General features: G+C 46.8%; 1 protein-coding gene and 1 pseudogene across 1 annotated transcript; both read left to right on the top strand.

Moving 5' to 3' along the window:
* LOC115201986 (lectin-like) overlaps nucleotides 1-21,267 on the top strand; it is a 28,798-nt pseudogene extending 7,531 nt beyond the window's left edge.
* LOC115202153 (uncharacterized) lies at nucleotides 1,473-5,317 on the top strand. The gene is made up of 4 exons (XM_029766086.1): nucleotides 1,473-1,669; nucleotides 1,907-2,085; nucleotides 4,279-4,792; nucleotides 5,290-5,317. The coding sequence occupies exons 1-4, from the start codon at nucleotides 1,502-1,504 to the stop codon at nucleotides 5,308-5,310; spliced, it is 882 nt and encodes a 293-aa protein (XP_029621946.1). The 5' UTR covers nucleotides 1,473-1,501; the 3' UTR covers nucleotides 5,311-5,317.
* Nucleotides 21,268-21,280: the final 13 nt, after the last annotated feature.

The raw sequence follows: 21,280 nt of genomic DNA, 5'->3' as shown, positions 1-21,280 counted from the left end.
CCTACTGTGACCTACACTTTTCATCCAGTGGGTGAGGCGGTTCGGATTGCCTCAAAAATATTGTATATTAAATCAATGGCAAACATGTAGGCTATTTTGGGGTATATCCTGAGTAGAGAGGACAGCTATCAATCACATCTTGAACGGCAAACTCCGCTCACTTGCTGGCTGTAGGAATTTATAGGCTAAAACCGGCCCTGGTTGGCCTACTTGTTTAAGGAGTAGGCAAGTAGTCAAAGTGTGTGTGCGTGTGTGCGTGTGTGTGTGTGTGTGTGTGTGTATGTGTGTGCGCATCCGTGCACTCCTGTGCACAACATCTGATACACTGTAACACACACCGTAACACACACCAACACCTCAGAACCTCAGTGGAAACAGACAGGGGATTCTATGTGACCCCTTAGGACCACAATAATGCAGAGCTCATATTCAAAGGAAAGCTTGTTGCAGTGATTGAGGATGATGATGGTGATTGTGTTGATGATGATAATGATCCACAATTGGAAGTTTTGACTGAAAGGGACAACGGTCTGGAATCATCAGACAGGGATTCAGAAAGAGAAGAATGGCATTTTGGTATTCCATTTTTGGATGCAGGATTGAAAAAACTGGGCAACGAGGAGGAAGAGGAAACCAGCGAAACCCCTGCTGTGATTCCCAGATGGGAGGGAAGGCAGTTGCTACCCTGTCCCCCTGGACGCCAGACCCCCGCTTCCCCCCTTTTCCCCCAAGAGGAGGGCTAAACCACCGCTACACCCTACAGGGCCACCACCGCCGCCCCCTCCACCAGCCCTCGACCCTAGCCAGAGTGCTCCTGTGTGGGGGAGAGTGGTAGGCGAGGGCCCAGGCTGTGAGCTGAGGCCTACAGGGCATGGGAGAGGGCCTGGAGGCCAGGAGGAGGATATGCTATCGTCCTCAGCAGATAGGCTGTCAATATACTCAGCTGTCACCCTTAAGTCAGAACGCCGATTCTCACAGCCCATTCTGGATTTTACTCCGGGCTCTACAGCACAGAGGGGTGGGGGCGTGCAGCAGTTGGAGACGACTGTCCGTGGCAACACAGGACCCTTCCCACTTGAGGGGGAAGGATATAGGGCGCCCCCCTAAAGCCTCTGAGCCGGTGGGGATGGGGGTAATGGGGATACCCAAACCATTGGAATTCACCGCACCCAAGCCACTTATGCCAAAACCTCCACGCAGAAACAGATCTCTGCCCCAGGGACCTGAGGGGAGAGCCCAGGACAGCCCAGATGGAAGTGCCTCTTCTGGCTGTGAAATGAGAGACATCCCCCCTGGCCTCCAGTCTATACCTCCAGAGACAGAGGGAGTTAGAGAACCACCAGAGCCTAGCAAACACATCGCAGATGGGAGCGAGAGCTCCAGAACCCCTGCAGAGATTCGGTGTAACACGGAGGAGGGAGGTTTGTTAGAAGGGGGGAGGAATTTAGAAGGCACGCAGGAAGTCGTGGTTCAGGACACTGCAACATGGGGTGGTGGGGGTATGCTTGGGTCGAAACGCCCGAATATGAAGAAAATAAAGGGAGGAAAGCTGAAGAAATTGACCAAGAAGATGATGAGCAGATGGAAGGAGAGTCGAGAGGAGAAGAGAGGAAATGGAGAGATTCAGGAGGACGACGGAGGAAAAGAGGTGGAGAGCGAAATGCCGTTAGTGAGTCTTTCTTGCTCATTAATGCGACGAAAGGACATTCGTATTCTTTCTTTTACGCCAATGAACTATCTAACATTAAATAATGAGACAATTATTGCATCAATTTCCTCTTACAGTTATGTTATAACAGGTGAACCTCAATCAAGATCGACATCCAGTTGAACTATTTAACATTGATTAAGAATGAAGTCGCCCTCTTCTTTTAGGGTGATGATCATGGTGTGATCTTTTTGACAGGTGGACCTCCATCGACATTCAGTCAAGTTGCATACTAAAATGTCCGTCATAGAGGAAGAGGAGGAGAAAGAGGAGGAGAAGAGGAGTGATGAGGCTACACAGGAGTCACTAACGATGGAGCAGCCCAGCCAAGCTGAGACGGAGAGGAAGCCTGTGGGACACCATGCACGTTTTCAGAGGTGAGAGACAGAATGAGAGGGAGTAAGATGGGGAGAAAGAGAGAGAGACACGGTTTCAGAGGTGAGAGACAGAATGAGAGGGAGTAAGATGAGGAGAAAGAGAGAGAGAGACACGTTTTCAGAGGTGAGAGACAGAATGAGAGGGAGTAAGATGAGGAGAGAGAGAGAGAGACACGGTTTCAGAGGTGATAGACAGAATGAGAGGGAGTAAGATGAGGAGAGAGAGAGAGAGAGACACGGTTTCAGAGGTGAGAGACAGAATGAGAGGGAGTAAGATGGGGAGAAAGAGAGAGAGAGACACGGTTTCAGAGGTGAGAGACAGAATGAGAGGGAGTAAGATGGGGAGAAAGAGAGAGAGAGAGAGACGTTTTCAGTGTTGATGGAAAGTGAGTTTTGGGGAGTTTCCATCCACCACACCCTCTCTTTTTCCTTGACTCTAATTAAGATGCACAAGATACTGTGCTTGTCAGAGCAGAGCACACACATTCCTTGGACTCTGTGTGTGTGTGTGTGTGTTATGTTGATGAAGTTACAGTAACTCAGACACTACTTCCCCATAGCTGTCATGACTCCCTAAGTGCCCTAAAGTCACCACACACACACACACACACACACACACACACACACACACACACACACACACACACACACACACACACACACACACACACACACACATTCTGTGCTCCGAGCTGTTAGGCCAGTTATGTGGCATTTTTGCAATATCATTATTTCCCCCCCAATCGCTTTGGTGCTATTTTCACAAGTATGTGGTGAATTTTCCCACACAACGACATGGGTGACTCATTCACCTTGACAGGCCTGCTCAATCTCATGGAGTAACTCAATGAGATGTGCAGCATTGTAGGACCAGTGTGAAACCCCCCCTACAAAAAGAACAAAAACAACATTATTTTCAATCCGTTCTTACTGTGTGGGAGATGCATCGGTTGCATACAGTACATCTCTGTTCTTGTCAATATCAGATTTGTTTTTAAACTTACCGTAGAGTCAAATCACAATAGCCATCATCATAATTGTACATTACAGTATACATCCCTTTCCATGACATAGACTGAGCGGGTGAAAGCTATGATCCCTTATTGATGGCACTTGTTAAATCCATTTCAATCAGTTTAGATGAAGGAGAGATAGGTTAAAGAAGGATTTTCATGAGACATGGATTGTGTATGTGTGCCATTCAGAGGGTGAATGGGCAAGACAAAAGATTTAAGTGCCCTTGAACGGGTTATGGTAGTAGGTGCCAGGCGCACCAGTTTGAGTGTGTCAAGAACTGCAACGCTGCTGGGTTTTTTGATGCTCAACAGTTTTCCGTGTGTATCAAGAATGGTCCACCACCCAAAGGACATCCTGCCAACTTGACACAACTGTGGGAAGCATTGGAGTCAACATCCCTGTGGAACACCTTGTAGAGTCCATGCCCTGACGAATTGAGGCTGTTCTGAGGACAAAAGGGGTACACCTCAATATGAGGAAGGTGTTCCTAATGTTTTGTACACTCAGTGTATATCATACGTTATATGTTTATACTTCACAAATATACATTTTTATTCTGTAGTTATAAAAATGAGAATATAGGTTATCAATTAAGAGCAGTTGGATTAAGGAATAGAACAATGTATTTGAACAAATGAGAACAGAATCATATCATAAGTAATGTGAACAATGCATTGTGAAAGGCTATTACTTTATATGAACATGTATTGCAATGTCAAACATGCATTTCTAGATTAAACCCTGATTAAGTGTGGTGAAAAAGTGACTGTGTGATTTTGTGTGTTGTACTTTGTCAATTGAAAATGTAATTAAAGTTTTGAAACAACTGCCTTTTAGATGATATCTTTTGAGTTTTGTACTATCTAGAGTTGTGAAAATGTATCACATACTTGTGAAAATTATTATTATATATATTTGTTTAAAGAAATGTGACTACTGGTTTCATCAACCCATGACAGACGACATAATATATATTTTGTTTCCCAAATGGCACCCTATTCCCTATATAGTGCACTAACTGGTTAAATGTAGTGGTCAAATTATGTGCACTTTATAGGGAATATGGTGTATAGTTTTATCAGAGCACTGTTCAAATGTAGTGCACTATATAGGGAATAGGGTGCCATTTTGTGACAAAACTATTAACTTCAATGTTTTTTCCCCTCTATTTTACAGCTCCTTCAGCTCTTTCAAGTTCAACTTCAGTCCCATCAGCTTGGTGGACGAGATTCTAACAGGAGAGGAGTGGGCACCATTCCTGTCCATCAAGAACAGTCCCGCCCCCTCACCGTCCGTTTACCAATCAGAGGCTGCTAGCCAACACGGTTATGATGAAGGCGACCAATTAAAGACTGGACCAGAGTCACGCCTTCCCAGCGACGTTCAACGTAACCACGAGGACATAGGCCTTTCTTTATACGAGGCCGTTAGCTTCAGCCAATCAAGTCCGAATGAGATCGTGGACAACCAATCGGACAACAGACAACAGGAAGTAGACAACAACAATGACACAGGAGCTGATGCCATTGCTGTCATCAAACCGAAGATACTATTGGACAATGATGCAGCGGAGGAGAGTGAGTTGGACCACTCCAGACCCATGTCTAAGGACATCCCTGACTCTGTTGAATTGTGCAAGTCCCCCATAAGGACCCAATCAAAGGACCTTCTTGACTTCCTCTGTGTTGAGGTGAGCCACACTGCAGGATTGTGGGTATTGTAGTCATTTAAAGTACTATTGTAGGACTATGTCTATAGAACAGGGCTCTCCAACCCTGTTCCTGGAGAGCTACCCCCCCGTGGGTTTTTGCTCCAACCCCAGTTGCTACTAACCTGATTCATCTTATAAGCCAACTAATTATTAAAATCAGGTGCTCTGGATTAGGGTTGAACACCTATGGGACAGTAGCTCTGCAGGAACAGGGTTGGAGAGCCCTGGTATATAAACACTCACTGCAAAATCTTGTTCTCTCTCTCTCTCTCTCTCTCTGAGTTCTGCTCAGAAACATAAAATTTGTCTGAGCAAAAAGAGAAAGCACAGACTTCCGGGGCTAAAGAAGACAAGTAAGAGTGAATGGCTGGAAAACTAGATGAAATAATCAGTAAAAATATACGGGTAGAAAGGAGTTGAACAAAAGCTGAGACACTGAAATATTCATTTTTTTCTGCTGTTCTCTCTCTTTTCAGAAACAGAGACCTTCAAGATAAGATGCACTGCAATCAAAGCCCCTGAAATAAAATTCCTCAAACCCTCTCCTCCTTCCACACTCTCCCCCACATCACTCCCTTCTTCCTCCTCCCTCTCTTCCTCCTCTTCCTGCTCCTCTCCCTCCTATGTCTTTCCGTCCTCTGTTTTCTACAACATCCCTCCGTCTGCTGAAAAACAGGACCCTGTGACATCACCGACACAGGACAACCTCTCTGGAAAGTTCAGAGTTCATTTGACCCCGTAACCATTGGCAACATTTTCAAAGACTGCATATTAACATGATGTGTCTCTGAAGTGTGTCTGAAATGGCACCCTACTCCCTAGTGCACTATAGGAATAGGATGTCATTTCAGACAGACTGTAGCTTATTACTGAATGTGATAATGTATATTAGCATCACTAACCTGGTTTCCATCCAACCTTGTTACGTGAGTAAAGTACATGTCGGATAAAACATGTCAGGACAGGCCTGATGGAAACAACACATTTGGCTGTAAACTTTCCAAATGTCGACAAAACAAAATACGCCAGGCAAGGTGGGATCTTTCTGTGTTGGTAAAATGAATTATGCGAGAAATGGCGGTGGAAACACCTTTATGCGTAGATGTTGATATAATAACCATCATATCGAAGTCAACTTGGATTCAGGTGATATGGTGTGTGGTCCTCCCTCTACGACTCGGGAAAGGCTACAGTTTATTAGGCTAGAGGTGAAATAAGTTATGATGAACTTTACAGGGTGGTGAAAGTGCACAGTGATGAGCTTGATCCTGGGTTGACAAATAAAAATAATCTTTAAATAATCTTTTTTTCCATAATATGTCATCACGCACAGCTTTTTATCACAAAAGGTACATTTTAAGGAAACACATCTCTGGTGGGAAAATAGTGAAGTTGTTTTTATGCAGATTTTAGAATATTGACATGAAAATCTGTCGCCAATTGGATGGAAACCTAGATATTGGCAGAGACCACTTCAGTACTCCAAATATTTCAAAATGGTTCTTTCTCTCGCTCTCTCGCTCTCTCTCGCTCTCTCTCAGAGACCACTGACAGCAGCAGAAAGCCAGGTTCAAGTCCCAAGCCGCCGCTGTCCAAATTCATGACAGTCCTGAGAGACAAAACCAAAAGGAAGCTTAAACAGTGAAGAGAACTAGGTCTTGGTGATCCAATAGTAACCCATAGCTTCTTCTCCATAGCCCCTACCTCTAAGCCCTAGCCGCTACCTCTTTAGTGTTTACAGTTTTAGGTGAGTAAGCGATAACACCGCAGCTGCACACAGTAATGAAATGTGTATGCCTATCTTTGATCAAATTATTATCTTGCTATATTGAGTGTGTTACCAACACTTTTAGTCACTAATACATTTTCTCTAACATCAGTGAGATTCTGTAAGATCTGAATAAATGTTATTTTTTTTGTATTCACCCCCCCAATTTCGTGGTATCCAATTGGAAGTTACAGTGTTGTTTTACATTTACATTTTAGTCATTTAGCAGATGCTCTTATCCAGAGCGACTTACAGTAGTCTCATCACAGCAACTCCCGTATGGACTCGGGAGAGGCGAAAGTCAAGAGCCGTGAGTCCTCCGAAACACAACCCCAACCCAATCAAGCCGCACTGTTTCTTGACACAATGCCCACTTAACCCGGTGAGTTTCCTCTGCACCAATGTATCGGAGGAAACACTGTACACTTGGCTACCGTGTCAGCGTGCACTGGGCCCGGGCCGCCACAGCAGTCGCTAGTGCGTGATGGGACAAGGACATCCCTGCCGACCAAACCCTCCCCTAACCCAGACGACGCTGGGTCAATCCATGGGTCTTCCGGTCGCGGCGACAGAGCTTGGACTCAAACCCAGAATCTCTAGTGGCACAGCTAGCACTGCGATGCAGTGCCTAAGACCACGGAGCCACTCGAGAGGCCCCTGAATTTATTAATTTAAGCACAAGTATATGGTGTTGCATGGTAAAATGATAGAGGGTCATAAGAACTGAGAGATCTGACTATGGGGTATTATGAGGGAGTTAACACTTTTCAGTAGCCAGCCTCTGTGACAGCTTTAACTGCAGTTCATTGTGCTAGCAAATAAGCATTTCACTGTACTTGTGCATATGACAATAAATCATGAAACTTGCTGGTGTCACCACACCACAACAGAGTGTTAACAGGAAGTCTGCGTCTCAAATGGCACTGTAGTCCCTATATAGAGCTCTACTTTGGACCAGAATCCACAAGAATAGTGCCATTTGGGACACAGAGGGAGAGGGGTGGGGAGGGTATTTTGAGGACACAAAACACTTATGAAAACTGTATACAAAAAAAATCTGCCACCCCAAAAATACACTATAGAACAAGAACACACAAACAATTAATCAATGTATCCATCCATCCATCAGTTTATCAAACAATTTATTGGAACTAGATCATGATGATAATGATAATGCAGAAGTAAGACATTATGGTATCTGTAAGGACGGGGTGAGAATTACAGGGAGGAGGTGAGAATACATTTGCTATAAAAGAGGGGAGTACCAAATGTGTGAGAGAGAAAGTATGAAAGAGGGAGAAGCAACCTAGTCCACACTCTGGTAAGGTTATTTTTCAGATTACATTGTGCAAATGTTCCTTTTTTTTGCTTTGCATTATCATGACACAAGGCGAGACCCAAATGCAGACACGGGAGGCAGATGGTTGGAGTTTAAGATGCAAGAGAATGGTCGTGGACAGGCAAAAGGTCAAAACCAGATCAGAGTCCAGGAGGTACAGAGTGGCAGACAGGCTCGTAGTCAAGGCAGGCAGAATGTACCCGCCTGCCTGACCAGAGTCCAGAAACAGGCAAGGGTCAAAACTGGGAGGACTAGCAAAAAGAGAAAAGAGAAGGCAGGAGCACGGGGAAAACTTAACTTAAACACACGAAACCAACTGGCACAGAGAGACAAGAAACACAGGGATAAATACACTGGGGAAAACAAGCAACACCTGGAGGGGGTGGAGACAATAACAAGAACAGGTGAAACTGATCAGGGTGCCTACCTGGGCGCCTACCTGGTTGACCGGGGTGTCGGCGGTGGAAGTTGGTGATGAGGGCTGGATCCAGGATGTCTCTAGCGGGAACCCAGCACCTCTCCTCCGGGCCGTAACCCTCCCAGTCAACCAGGTAATGGAAACCCCTGCCCCGTGGTCGAACACCCAGGAGATGTTTTACCGTGGGGGGGGGGGGCCTGGGGACAGAAGACAAAGAACAGTGAGACACGGGCTTAATCTTAGACACATGGAAGGTAGGGTGAATACGGAGGGTACGGGGTAACACAAGACGGGCAGCGGTGGAACTCAGGACTCTGGAGATGGGAAACGGCCCAATGAAACGAGGGGACAGTTTGCGGGACTCAACCCGAAGGGGCAGGTCCCGTGTGGACAGCCATACCCTCTGCCCAATGCAGTAGTGGGGAGCTGGAGTTCGGCGGCGGTCCGCTTGTCGATGATACCTGGAGTTGGTCTTGAGAAGTGCTACCCGAGCTCTTCTCCAGGTAGGTCGACAGCGGCAGACGAACATCTGGGCCGAGGGTACATTGACTTCCGGTTCCTTTTCTGGGAAGAGTGGCGGTAGATACCCCACGGAGCACTCAAAAGGGGATGAACAGGGATGGTGTTCCGGGCATACTCCACCCAGACCAGTTGTTGGCTCCAGGTAGTGGGATTGGTCGAGACCAAGCATCTTAGGGTGGTCTCTAGGTCCTGGTTAGCTCGCGCCGACTGGCCGTTCGACTGTGGATGAAACCCGGAGGATAGGCTGGCCAACGCCCCAATAAGGGTGCAGAACGCATTCCAGAACTGTGTGTGGCAGAGGAACTGTTTTGGCGAGAGAGAGCGTCAGGCTTCACATTTTTGGACCTTGGGCGGTAGGAAATGGTGAGTTTAATCTGGTAAACAACAGAGCCCACTGGGCCTGCCTGGAGTTAAAGCGCTTGGCTGTACAGAGATATTCCAGTTTTTTATGGTCGGTCCAGACCAAGAATGGCTGTTCTGCTCCTTCCAGCCAGTGCCTCCACTCTTCCAACGCCATCTTGACTGCCAGGAGTTCTCGGTTGCCTACATTGTAGTTCCTCTCTGCAGAATTGAGACGATGGGACAGGAAGGCACAGGGATGAAGCTTTTGGTCCTGGGCAGATTGCTGGGACAGAATGGCCCCCACTCCAACATCAGATGCATACACCTCAACCACAGGTCCGGATGGATGAGGATGGGTGCTGTTGTGAACCGATGCTTCAGGTCCACAAAGGCTTTGTTGACAGCAGGAGACCATTTGAACGGTACATTGGGAGAAGTGAGTGCCGAGAGGGGGCCTGGCAGGGTGCTGTAACCTAGAATGAAACGGCGGTAGAAGTTTGCAAATCCTAGGAAACGTTGCAACTGCACCCTGGACGTAGATTGAGGCCAATCCACCCCTGCTTTCACCTTTCCAGGATCCATCTGGACATTACCCTCAACAATGACATATTCCAGAGAAGCGATTGTAGAGCCGTGGAACTCACACTTCTTGGCTTTCATGAACAGAGGTTCAAAAGCTGAGGAGAGGAGTGGTAATGTGTAACGATTTTTTACAACAATGCTATTCAGTCCCCGGTAGTCAATGCACGGAGGGTCTTGTCCTTCTCCACAAAGAAAAACCCTGCGCCGGCAGGAGATGCTGACGGACGGACGGCCCCAGTGGCCAGAGACTCCTCTATGTACTTCTCCATAGCCTTGGTCTCTGGCCTGGATAGAGAATATAGCCTGGGAGAAGATCAATGGCACAATCCTAAGGACGGTGCGGGGGTAGGGAAGTAGCACGTGCCTTACTGAAAACTTGAAGCAGGTCATGGTACTCAGTGGGAATGACAAACATCCGAAGCCTTGCTGACGTCCTGAGGAAGACGTCTGGGGGAAAGTTGTGCTGCTTGAAGACAGTGGGAATGGCAAGATGGGCTCCAACCCATGATGGAGCTTGTGGTCCAGTCAATAATAGGATCATGTTTTTGGAGCCAGGAAAACCCCAAAACAACAAGTACATGGGGAGATGCAATGAGGAGGAACTGTATGGTCTCACTGTGGTTACTGGAAATCCGTATTTGAATGGGCACTGTACAATAGGTGACTCCATCTATTGAGCGGCTGTCCAGTGCCCTAGCATCCATGGGAACCGAGAGAGGTTGAATGGGAATACTTAGCTCAGAAGCAATAGTAGCATCCATAAAACTCTCATCCGCCCCAGAGTCAATAAGCACTCGGAGAGACTTAGATTGGTTTCCCCATAGCACAAGCACAAAGAAAGGTTTCCGGGTGATGGGAATTAGGGAACTCCCAGTCTGACTCACCAAAGTACTTGTACCCACCAGAGACAAGGGTTTCCTAACAGGGCAGGTAGCTATGTAATGTCCTGCCTCTCCACAGTACAGACAACAGTTGGAATTCAGCCTACATGAGTGTTCCCCAACCGATAACCTAGCTCTTGCCAACTGCATAGGCTCAGGACAATCCAACTCACCCGTCGTAGATAGTTCACAAGGGAGCTCGGGTGGCTTCAGATCCTCTCGGGAAAACTGCCTTCGTGAACTTCCGGATTCCTTTGAAAATGAGCGAGCCATAGCGGGTGAACGAGTGTGCCCGAGGCCAGACCTCCTCTCACTCCTGCGTTCCCTTAAGCGTCCATCAATTTTAATGGTAAGGGCGATGAGGGAGTCGAGATCCACCGACAATTCCTGAGCAGCTAGCTCATCTTTTACCACCTCGGATAATCCATGAAGAAAGGTATCGAAGAGAGACTCTGGATTCCAGGCACTCTCGGTGGCCAACATGCGGAAATCCACCGCATAGTCTGCCACATTATGGGAGTTTTGACGTAAATCAAGAAGTTTACTGGCCGCCTCTCTCCCGGATACCGGAGACTCGAATACCTTCCTCACTTCTGCCATAAATTCCTCCAGATGACAAAGTGTGGATTGTTGCTCCCAGACAGCCTTGGCCCAGGAGAGCACCCTTCCCGACATTAGCGTAATAATATACGCCATCTTCGATCGGTCCGAAGGGAACGAAGATGGCTATAGCTCAAATAAGCGAGCACTGAGAAAGAAAACCCCGACAGGTACCAGGATCTCCAGAATATCGCTCCGGAGAAGGTATGCAGGGTTATCGGGGAACTGGGGTAGGCTGTACCAACTCACCACTAAAAGGAAAAAATGTACTGGGAGGTTGGGGTCTCTCAGGGATGGCAGACATGCGTGCCCATCTCCATCCGGAGCAGCTTCTGGAATGACCTCCGCAGGTAGTTGCATCGACATTTGAGGGGCCGAGACCAAGCACTCTCCGATACATTCTCCACCGGGCTGCCAGAATCCCAAAGGCGCATTCAACAACTAACCTTGCCCTGGATAGTCGTTTGTTAAAGATCCTTACAGGCTTTGGCAATGGCAGCTGGCGTCCAGCGTAGGGCCTCATGAGGTTGGGTCTCAAAGGGAAGGCCTCGTCGCTGACGAAGACGTGGGGAACGGGTCCCAGGTGGCCCTGGTCCTCCAGTCTTCCTCCTTGGGGACAGGCATGTATTCACCAACCAGACAGTCCCAAATGGCTTCTGCCACAACTCGGAAGCTGAATCCGAAGGTCCTGTAGGAGTCCCCTGTTGCCAAGAATCTGAAATATAATTTAAAATAATTATATTTCCCCAAAAAAGGTATGGCATGAGCATGTCATACATGGGCTATATAGTAAGACAGAGGGGCGCTGTTTCGCTTTCTTGGATGCTTTCTCCGCTGATAGTTTCAGCCACTTGCGAATTGAAGGAAAGTTGACGGGTGCACAGCGTACAGCTCAGACGCTGGACTTATTTTGGATAAACGTACGAAGGTAACCTACTTTTTGAAGTGATTTGTTTAACAATCAGATAAAACCTCATGACTGGTTGTGTTCATGGCACATTAAAAGGTAATACATTTGTATAGTTAATTAGATGTGTTAACTATAAATCTATGGAATGCCGTTTGGGTTTTTACGTGTCAAAAAAGATACACATCAAATAACACTATTCGACGTGTTAAATAAGCTTTTAATTTGTCACGTCAAATAACACAATTCTATTAGAATGTTATGTGTGATGAGTTTGCACGTGTAAGCCAAGCTCCACCACTATCAGTAACACTGTCAAAGCTGTACAAAAATGTTGGCAAACAAGCACACACTGGCCACGAACGATGTGTTTACAGTACCGCGATTATTTTAGATGATGGCACCTAACTATATAGCTACTGAAACAGATTGACGTTTTGCTGTGTTTTTGGGGAAGAACGTTGTTTGCATCCATGAGCTAGCTAGCTTTATTTTATGACCAGCACTGTAGGTGCGCGAGACAACTTTACCAGCGTCATAGCATACGTATCGATGAATCGTTGTGACATATGAAATACGATGTTTGAATGTTAAATGACGAGACAGAGGCATGGATGCGAGTAACCAGTCTTGTTCAGTATATTGCAATACATCCGGGTATTTCAAGCACACCGGTAAAACACTGGAGTTGCAGTAATTAACATTTACCAACAGATGGCATCACTGTGCCATCTTACACCCATAACATCTTTCCTTTTATAAAATAGGACAGGAGCTATCTATTCACTAACAAAACAAACCTAGTAATAATTTCCAACATGAACAGTTTAGTATTTTTTTTTTTTTTCAGGTAACAACTTAACACATTTTGATACTCTCTTCACTTTTATCTCTGTCTGTCAACAATCCCTAATGGGAAACCTACAGATTAAGTATTTTTGGTGGCTGGGACAGACGCCCACAGCGTGAAAAGACAGGGGGCTTGTCTGCGAGGACTGCGGGTTCCCGCACAGGCGTGTCACCTGACTGTCTAAGGGGAGTATTGATGGGCGAGGGAGCGGCCGACCTGTGATCCCCTGGCTCTTCGCCCAGTGCCTCAGGCCCCATGTGACTTGCTGGGGTTCTGTCTTTTGTCATGCGACCCCTTTGACCATCAGGGTTCTGAGTAGGTGCTGGCTCAGCAATCCGAAGGTCAACCCTGTTACGACGGTACCGTGATCCATTCACCTCGACCAAGTAGGAGCGTGGTGCCACTTTCTGTACACAGGATCCGAGTCTCCAGAGGCCAGTCCGGTCCCCTGGTAGTGGCTTCATCCGCACCGTTTCACCCACCCTGAGCTCAGGTAAGTCTTTTGCTGATTTGTCATAGATGAACTTGGAGACCTGTCTTCTGTGACGTAGCTTCACCAGCACGTCTGTCACCACACATGGCTCCAGGAGAGTGCTGGCTACTGGCAGAGCTGCTTTTAAGCGCCGTGCCATGAGGCGCTGGGCCGGGCTGCTATCCATGCCTTCTGTCGGGGTATTGCGCCACTGCAGGATTGCTTTCCAGGCATCTTTGCCCTCTCGCAGAGCTTTTTTGCAGAGGTTCTTTGCGATTTTGACTGCGGACTCCGCCTTCCCATTAGCTTTTGGGTGTCGTGGTGATGAAGTGACGTGCTCGAATTCCCAATCTGCAGCAAATTTTCGGAACTCAACTCCGGAGAATTGGGGTCCATTGTCTGAAATTACCCTATCTGGCTGGCCATAGCGGGCAAACTGAGCCTTGCAGCGTTTGATTGTTGTCTCTGCTGAGAGGTCGGGGAGGAGGTCAATCTCCCAGAAGTCTGAGTAATGATCGACTACCAGCAGAAAGTCTTTGCCACTGTGCTGGAAGAGATCTAGACTTACTATCTGCCAGGGGCGCATCGGTAGCTCGTGGGACATCATCGTCTCTCTCTGTTGCTCAGTGGCATATTCATTGCAGATTGTGCATTTACTGACATAGTCTTTGATTTCACTCTGCATTCCTGGCCAATACAGTGTGTCACGTGCTTGTCTGTAACAGGCCTCACCTCCTATGTGACTTGAGTGCACGCGCGCCAACATCTCAGGGCGCAGAGACCGGGGAATAACGACTCTCTGACCCTTGAATATTACTCCGTTTTGAACACTGAGCTCCTCTTTGACTGGCCAATAATCTCTGACGGCTAAAGCAGTTTCTTCCTTGCAGTCGGGCCAGCCCATCAGAATCACAGACCTCAATGCCTGGAGTTGCTCGTCCCTGTCTGTGTGCTGTCTGATTTGTATAAGGCGCTGGTCCGTGACATTGAGGTAGTCAGCCTGGTTGATGTGTTCAACATCCACTTGCTCTGTTTGTAAGCTGCACACTGCGTGTCGTTCATGCATGGAGCGTGTGTGAGTGCCTGATGCAGTAGCCCTGCTGAGCGTGTCACTCACATACATCTCTGGCCCTGGCTTATACACCACCTTGAGGTTGTAGTTTTGTAGGGCCAGTAGCATGCTCTGCAGTCGTTTCGGGGCATTCAGGAGAGGCTTGCAGAATATAGCAATAAGGGGCTTGTGATCTGTCTCTGCGGTAATATTGTCGCGCCCGTACAGATAGTGGTGGAAGCGTTGGCATGCAAACACAATGCTGAGGCACTCCTCTATCTGGGCATAGTTCTGCTCTGTTGGGGTGAGTGCCCTAGAGGCGAATGCCACAGGCTGGCCCTCCTGCATGAGGCAACAGCCAAGTCCATACTGGCTTGAGTCACTCTGAATCGTGACAGGTTTTGACACATCGTAGTATCGCAGTACAGGTGTCTGGGTGACCAGTTGTTTTATTTCCCTCACCGCTGCGTCATGTTTTGGGAGCCAATGCCAGATGGTGTCCTTGTCCATGAGCCTCCTTAGTGGCTCACACACTTCAGAGAGCCGCGGTAGGAACTTGGCCAGGTAGGTGACGAATCCGACGAAGCGCTGCACTGCCTTCACGTCAGATGGGTGGGGCATTTCCAAGACAGCCTTCACTTTTTCAGGATCCGCCTTCAATCCAGTGGAGGACAAGATGTGCCCATGAAAGCGGACCTCTGGCACTTTAAACTGAAGCTTTTTTATGCTTAGCCTTAGCTTGACCTGTCTGCATATGACCATCAGGGCCAGCAGCTTGGCGTCATGGTCACATTCTGCCTCCTCATCACTGTCCCCACAGCCCACTACGAGGATGTCATCTGCTATGGGTTCCACGCCACTGAGTCCCATCAACAGCTCATGCTGTTTCCGCTGATACACCTCTGGAGCCACGGAGACACCAAACGGGAGCTTCAACCACCTCTTCCTGCCCCAGGGTGTCCAAAAGGTGGTCATGTAGCTGCTGGGCTCGTCGAGCTTGCACTGCAGGAAGGCATCTCTGGCGTCCACGAGCGTGAAGACTCTGGCCTTTGGGAGCTTGTAAAGAACATCCTCCAACGTGGGCATAATGTAATGTGAGCGTCTCAGAGCCCAGTTGAGGTGTTTAGGATCAATGCATATCCGTAGCTTGTCTGGTTTCTTGACGATGACCATATTACTTATCCAGTCTGTAGGCTCGGTGACGGATATCATGTGGCCATCTGCTTCGTATTTGTCAAGCTGAGCCTTTGTAGCTGCTTTCATGGCCACTGGTACATTGCGGGGTGCACACTGGACAGGCTGGATTGCTGCGTCCAACTCAAAGTGGACTTCGCCGGGAACTGACTCGACCGGTGCGTTGAAGACATCATGGTACTTGCTCAGGAGTGTCTCCTTGCTCAGGGGCCCAGCCTGGACATTGTCTATAATGTTAAGATCAGCTGGGATGGTGAAGTTAATGAGTCCAAGGCGCTCGCATGTAGAACCTGACAGTAATGGCTGTTGACTAGCCTCAACTATTTCAAACTCAAGGGTGTGTTTCTGGCCACGTAAAACACACTCTGTCACAAACAGGCCTAAAGAGGTCATGAACTGTCCCGAATACAGTTTCAGCTTGGTGCTACTCTGTGTGAGTTTGTCTCTAGGCGCGAGCCTCCTTTTGTCTCTAAGGCTCATAACGTTACATGTGGCCCCTGAATCTAGCTGGCATTGCTGTGGTTTATTATTAAGTAGCAGAGTGACAAACCACTTTTGTCCTTTTGCCCTCACTGCCCCTATGCACTCGCTAGCATATACATCCTCTGTGCTGTTGTTCCCTTCATCTGTGTTTGTTTCAATGGAGTGCACTTTACCCTCCTTTCTCTTGCTTTTCATGCAGACCCTTGCGAAGTGATTAGCTGTACCACAGGATTTGCATATTTTTCCATAGGCTGGGCAGTATTCTTTTCCTCGTCCATGAGAAATGCCACAATATCTGCACGTATTGGGGTTGTCTGCTGCAGAGTTGGCTGTAGTATTAGCATTAGCAGTGGCAAAGGGGAATTTCCTTACTGGCTGCCTGAATGTAGCATTGACATTGTCCATATGTTGTCTTTCTAGTTCCATGGACCTTATCCGTATATCAGTAAGCTCTGCTGCACGGCATGTCTCCACCGCCAAGACCAGCGTCAGGTCGCGTTCTCTCAGCAAACGTCTGCGGGTGCCCTCATCAGTTATGCCAAGCACTAGCTTATCTCTGATCAGTTCATCTCTTAAAGCACCATAGTCACATGTAGCTGCCTTTTCCCTTAGCCTAGTGACAAAGCTGTCAATGGACTCCCCGTCCTCCTGTTTGCAACAACCGAAAACATAACGCTCGTAGATAACGTTCTTTGCTGGCTTGAAGTAATGTTCAAGAGCATCAAGAATAGCTGTAGCGTTACCTTGCTGAGCTGCTGTTAGGTTCAGGTTGTGTTTGTATATGTGTCGGCATTCTGTTCCCATTATAGTCCTCAAAGTGGCAGCCACTACCTCATCGTCCTTTTCCAGAAGTCCCGTTGCTAGTGCATAGTCCTCCCATTCACCTCTAAACGTATCCCAGTTTGTGCTCCAGTCTCCGCTAAGCTTCATAACGGCGGGAGGGGGAATGTTCGCTGCCATGTCTAATCGGTGCTAACAACACTGAAGCTAACTAGCAAACTCACTCTAGCTAAGGACAATTCCGGCGTCAGGCGAAGTTTTACTCAAATAAGCATTTTTCAGGGGGTAAACCAGAACAGGTGGCTCTAATTTGCGGAAAGCATGGTTAGTTATCCGACTCTGACACCATGTTTGAATGTTAAATGACGAGACAGAGGCATGGATGCGAGTAACCAGTCTTGTTCAGTATATTGCAATACATCCGGGTATTTCAAGCACACCGGTAAAACACTGGAGTTGCAGTAATTAACATTTACCAACAGATGGCATCACTGTGCCATCTTACACCCATAACATACGAGTGATAGTGTAATCAATGTGAAATAACTACGTAAAAAAATTATGAACGCGTTAAATTATTATGTGACGTGTAGTCATATTCAGGTCCTGATTGGTCAACAAGCTTATTTGACACGTCAAATAGTGTTATTTGACACATCAAATAAATAGTATATTTTTTGACACGCAAAAACCCAAACAGCGTTCCATATAAATACCATTAAAAGAAAATGGTGCATGCGCATTAGTGGCATGGGCCTCTGACTGGCCTCTCCCTGGTGCTCCAAATCAATTGGTCTGCATATTCTTACTCCTTCTCGATCTCTCTCCTTCCTCCTGCCCTCTCTTTTTCTCTCACTCCTTCCTCCTGCGCTCTCTTTCTCTCTCACTCATTCACTCTTTCTCTTCCCTCCACCTATTTTCTCTCTTTCCTTTCCTCCTCTCTCACATCCCTCTCAGATGAAGTGCATCTGCTGCCCCCGGTGGCCACCTTGTGTCAGTTTATAACAAAAAGGGCAACGCGGACCTGCTTTAGAACCAAGCCAAAAGCCCTCGCATCTGGCTGGGAGGCTTCAAACTCTTCCAGGTAGGAGAGGAATTGATGGATGGAGAGAGGGATATGGATGGAGAGAGAGGGAGTGATGAAGACAGGGCGGATAATGGGTGGATGGAGAAGAAGGTAAATTAAGGTGGGAGGAAAGAGTGATGTTCGGTAGAAGGGGAATGAGGGAAGCTTTGCAGCACAACATTTACTTTGAACATATGACTTCTGTCTTTATCTACATTTACATTATTCCGACCCCCTTCACTTTTTCCACATTTGGTTACGTTACAGCCTTATTCTAAAATGGATTCAATTGTTTTTTTCCTCATCAATCTACACACTACCCCATAAATGACAAACACAGGGTTTTAGAAATAAAAAACGGAAATATTACATTTATGTAATTATTCAGACCTTTTACTCAGTACTTTGTTGACGCACCTTTGGCAGCGATTACAGCCTCGAGTCTTCTTGGGTATTACGCTACAAGATAGGCACACCTGTATTTTGGGAGTTTCTCCCATTCTTCTCTGCAGATTCTCTTAAGCTCCGTCAGGTTGGATGGTGATGTCACGTTCGTCGTAAGGATGGGACCAAGGCGCAGCGGGAATGTGTATTCTCATCTTCTTTATTTACAAAGAAAACCAAAACAAACACTTAAACAAAAACAATGACGAGAAACAGTCCTGTGAGGCACACAGCTACACATACGGAACAACTACCTACAAAAACCCATGAAAAAACACCCCTACTAAATAGGACCTTCAATTAGAGGCAACAAGAAACAACTGCCTCCAATTGAAGGTCAAACCAAAAAACTAAGCATAGAAATAGATAAACTAGACACAGACATAGAAATAGACTAACATAGAACATTGCCCAACAAACCCCGAAACACATTAAACAAACACCCCCTGCCACGTCCTGACCAAACTACAATAACAAATAACCTCTTTACTGGTCAGGACATGACAGGTGAGCATCGCTGCACAGCTATTTTCAGGTCTCTCCAACGATAGTAAATCGGGTTCAAGTTCGAGCCTGGCTGGGCCACTCAAGGATATTCAGAGACTGGTTTTCATCAAGGATCTCTCTGTACTTTTCTTCATTCATCTTTCCCTCGATCCTGACTAGTCTCCCAGTTCCTGCTGCTGAAAAACACCCCCACAGCATGATGCTGCCACTACCATGCTTCACCGTATGAATGGCATTGGCCAGGTGATAAGAGGTGCCTGGTTTCTGTGACACTTGGCATTCAGGCTAAAAAGTAAAATCTTGGTTTCATCAGACCAGATCATCTTGTTTCTCATAGTCTTGAGAGTCCTTTAGGTGCCTTTTGGCTAACTCCAAGTGAGCTGTCATGTGCCTTTTACTGAGGGGTGCTTTCCGTCTGGCCACTCTACCATAAAGGCCTGATTGGAGGAGTGCTGCAGAGATAGTTGTCCTTCTGGAAGGTTCGCCCATCTCCAGAGGAACTCTGGAGCCCTGTCAGAGTGACCATTGGGTTCTTGGTCACCTCCCTGACCTAGGCCCTTCTCCCCCGATTGCTCAGTTTGGCCGGTCGGCCGGCTCTAGAAAGAGTCTTGGTGGTTCCAAACTTTTTCCATTTAAGAATGATGGAGGCCACTGTGTTCTGGGGGACCTTCAATGATGCAGACATTTTTTGGTACACTTCCCCAGATCTGTGCCTCGGCACAATCCTGTCTCGGAGCTCTACAGACAATTCCTTCAACCTCATGGCTTGGTTTTTGCTCAGACATGCACTGTCAACTGTGGGACCTTATATAGACAGGTTTGTACCTTTCCAAATCATGTCCAATCAATTGAATTTACCACAGGTGGACTCCAATCAAGTTGTAGAAACATCTCAAGGATGATCAATGCAAACAGGATGCAACTGCGCTCAATTTCCATTCTCATAGCAAAGGGTCTGAATACTTATGTAAATAAGGTATTTCTTTTTTTAAATTTATAATACATTTGCAAAAATGTCTAAACCTGTTTTTGCTTTGTCATTATGGGTTATTGTATGTAAATTGATGAGGATGTCACATCCTGACCAGCAGAGGGAGCAATTGTATTAGTTTTGGTCAGGACGTGGCAGAGATTTTTGTGTTACATGTGAGTTGGTTGTTGGACTCCCAATTGAAGGCAGGTGTGTTGAGTTGCCTTTGATTGGGAGTCCTATAAACAGGTGTGTGTTTTCCTTTGGGGTTGTGGGTAGTTGTTTTTGCATTGCGTTTTGTGTGCCTGCAAAACTGTTCCTGTCGTGTTTATTGTTTTTTGTCCTGTGGATGCTTTACTCGTGTTGATTAAAAATATGAGTATCCACATTCCCGCTGCGCCTTGGTCCATTCCTGACGACAGTCCTTACAGAGGAACATGTTTTATTCAATCAATTTTAGAATAAGGCTGTAAAGTAACAAAATGTGGAAAAAGTGAAGATGTCTGAATACTTTCAGAATGCGCCATACATATTTTCTCAACACCTGTCTTTCTATCGCTCTCTCTTTCTTGAACCACCTCTTTCTCTCTCTCCCTCCTTCTCTCAGTGTTGTAAGTTTGTGTGGACTGACGGCTCCAACTGGAACCCCTGGGGAGCCCATCGCCTGCTGGACGAGCCGCGAGGACTGTGTGGAGATGAACTGGAGCAGTAAGAGATGGATGGAGGGAGGAGTGATGGGAAGGAGAGAGGGATGGATGGTTTTTACTTGCAATAGCTGTGATATATGTTTGTTTTTACCTACTTAAGTTGAATGCAGTGGCTAATTAACGGCTAAAATGACAAACGTGAAATAAACATTTAATGGAAGGTGGTGGGGAGGAAGTTAGAATGAATGGTGGAGAGAAGAGATGGTATTTTGAACTCACACATTTTAACCTCTGTTTGTCTGTCTGTCTCTCTGTATATGTGTTCTCTATCTCCAAGGCATTGGGAAGTGGAACGACCACACGTGTTTCACCAAGAAGAGCATGTGTGCTTCAAGAACAGAGTTTGAGGAGAGAGAGAGAGAGACTGTGGGTCTTTTCCAATATCCACACTCACATACTTAGAATGAAGCAGCAATGGGTCCCCTGGTCAAAATATTGCACTATAAAGGATAGGGTGCCATTTCGCACTCACCCTGCTCCTTTCTCTAATGATCCCAACCCACAGATCTCCCACTGTGAAACCAGACCACAGAGAGATGTGCCTGCTTTCTGCAAACTAAACAATGCATGAAAAATAGAAATAG

Source organism: Salmo trutta, chromosome 11 (assembly GCF_901001165.1).
Source record: "Salmo trutta chromosome 11, fSalTru1.1, whole genome shotgun sequence".
Taxonomy (NCBI): domain Eukaryota; kingdom Metazoa; phylum Chordata; class Actinopteri; order Salmoniformes; family Salmonidae; genus Salmo; species Salmo trutta.
Note: the sequence above shows the minus strand (reverse complement) of the source record. Positions and strands in the feature narration are given on the sequence as shown.

Bases quoted from the DNA above. Each gene is read 5' to 3' on its own strand.
- LOC115202153 (XM_029766086.1), top strand. From the start codon at position 1,502: ATGCTTGGGTCGAAACGCCCGAATATGAAGAAAATAAAGGGAGGAAAG. The intron at 1,670-1,906 runs GTGAGTCTTTCT...TCTTTTTGACAG, and splicing joins TGGAGAGCGAAATGCCGTTA to GTGGACCTCCATCGACATTC. The intron at 2,086-4,278 runs GTGAGAGACAGA...TCTATTTTACAG, and splicing joins CACCATGCACGTTTTCAGAG to CTCCTTCAGCTCTTTCAAGT.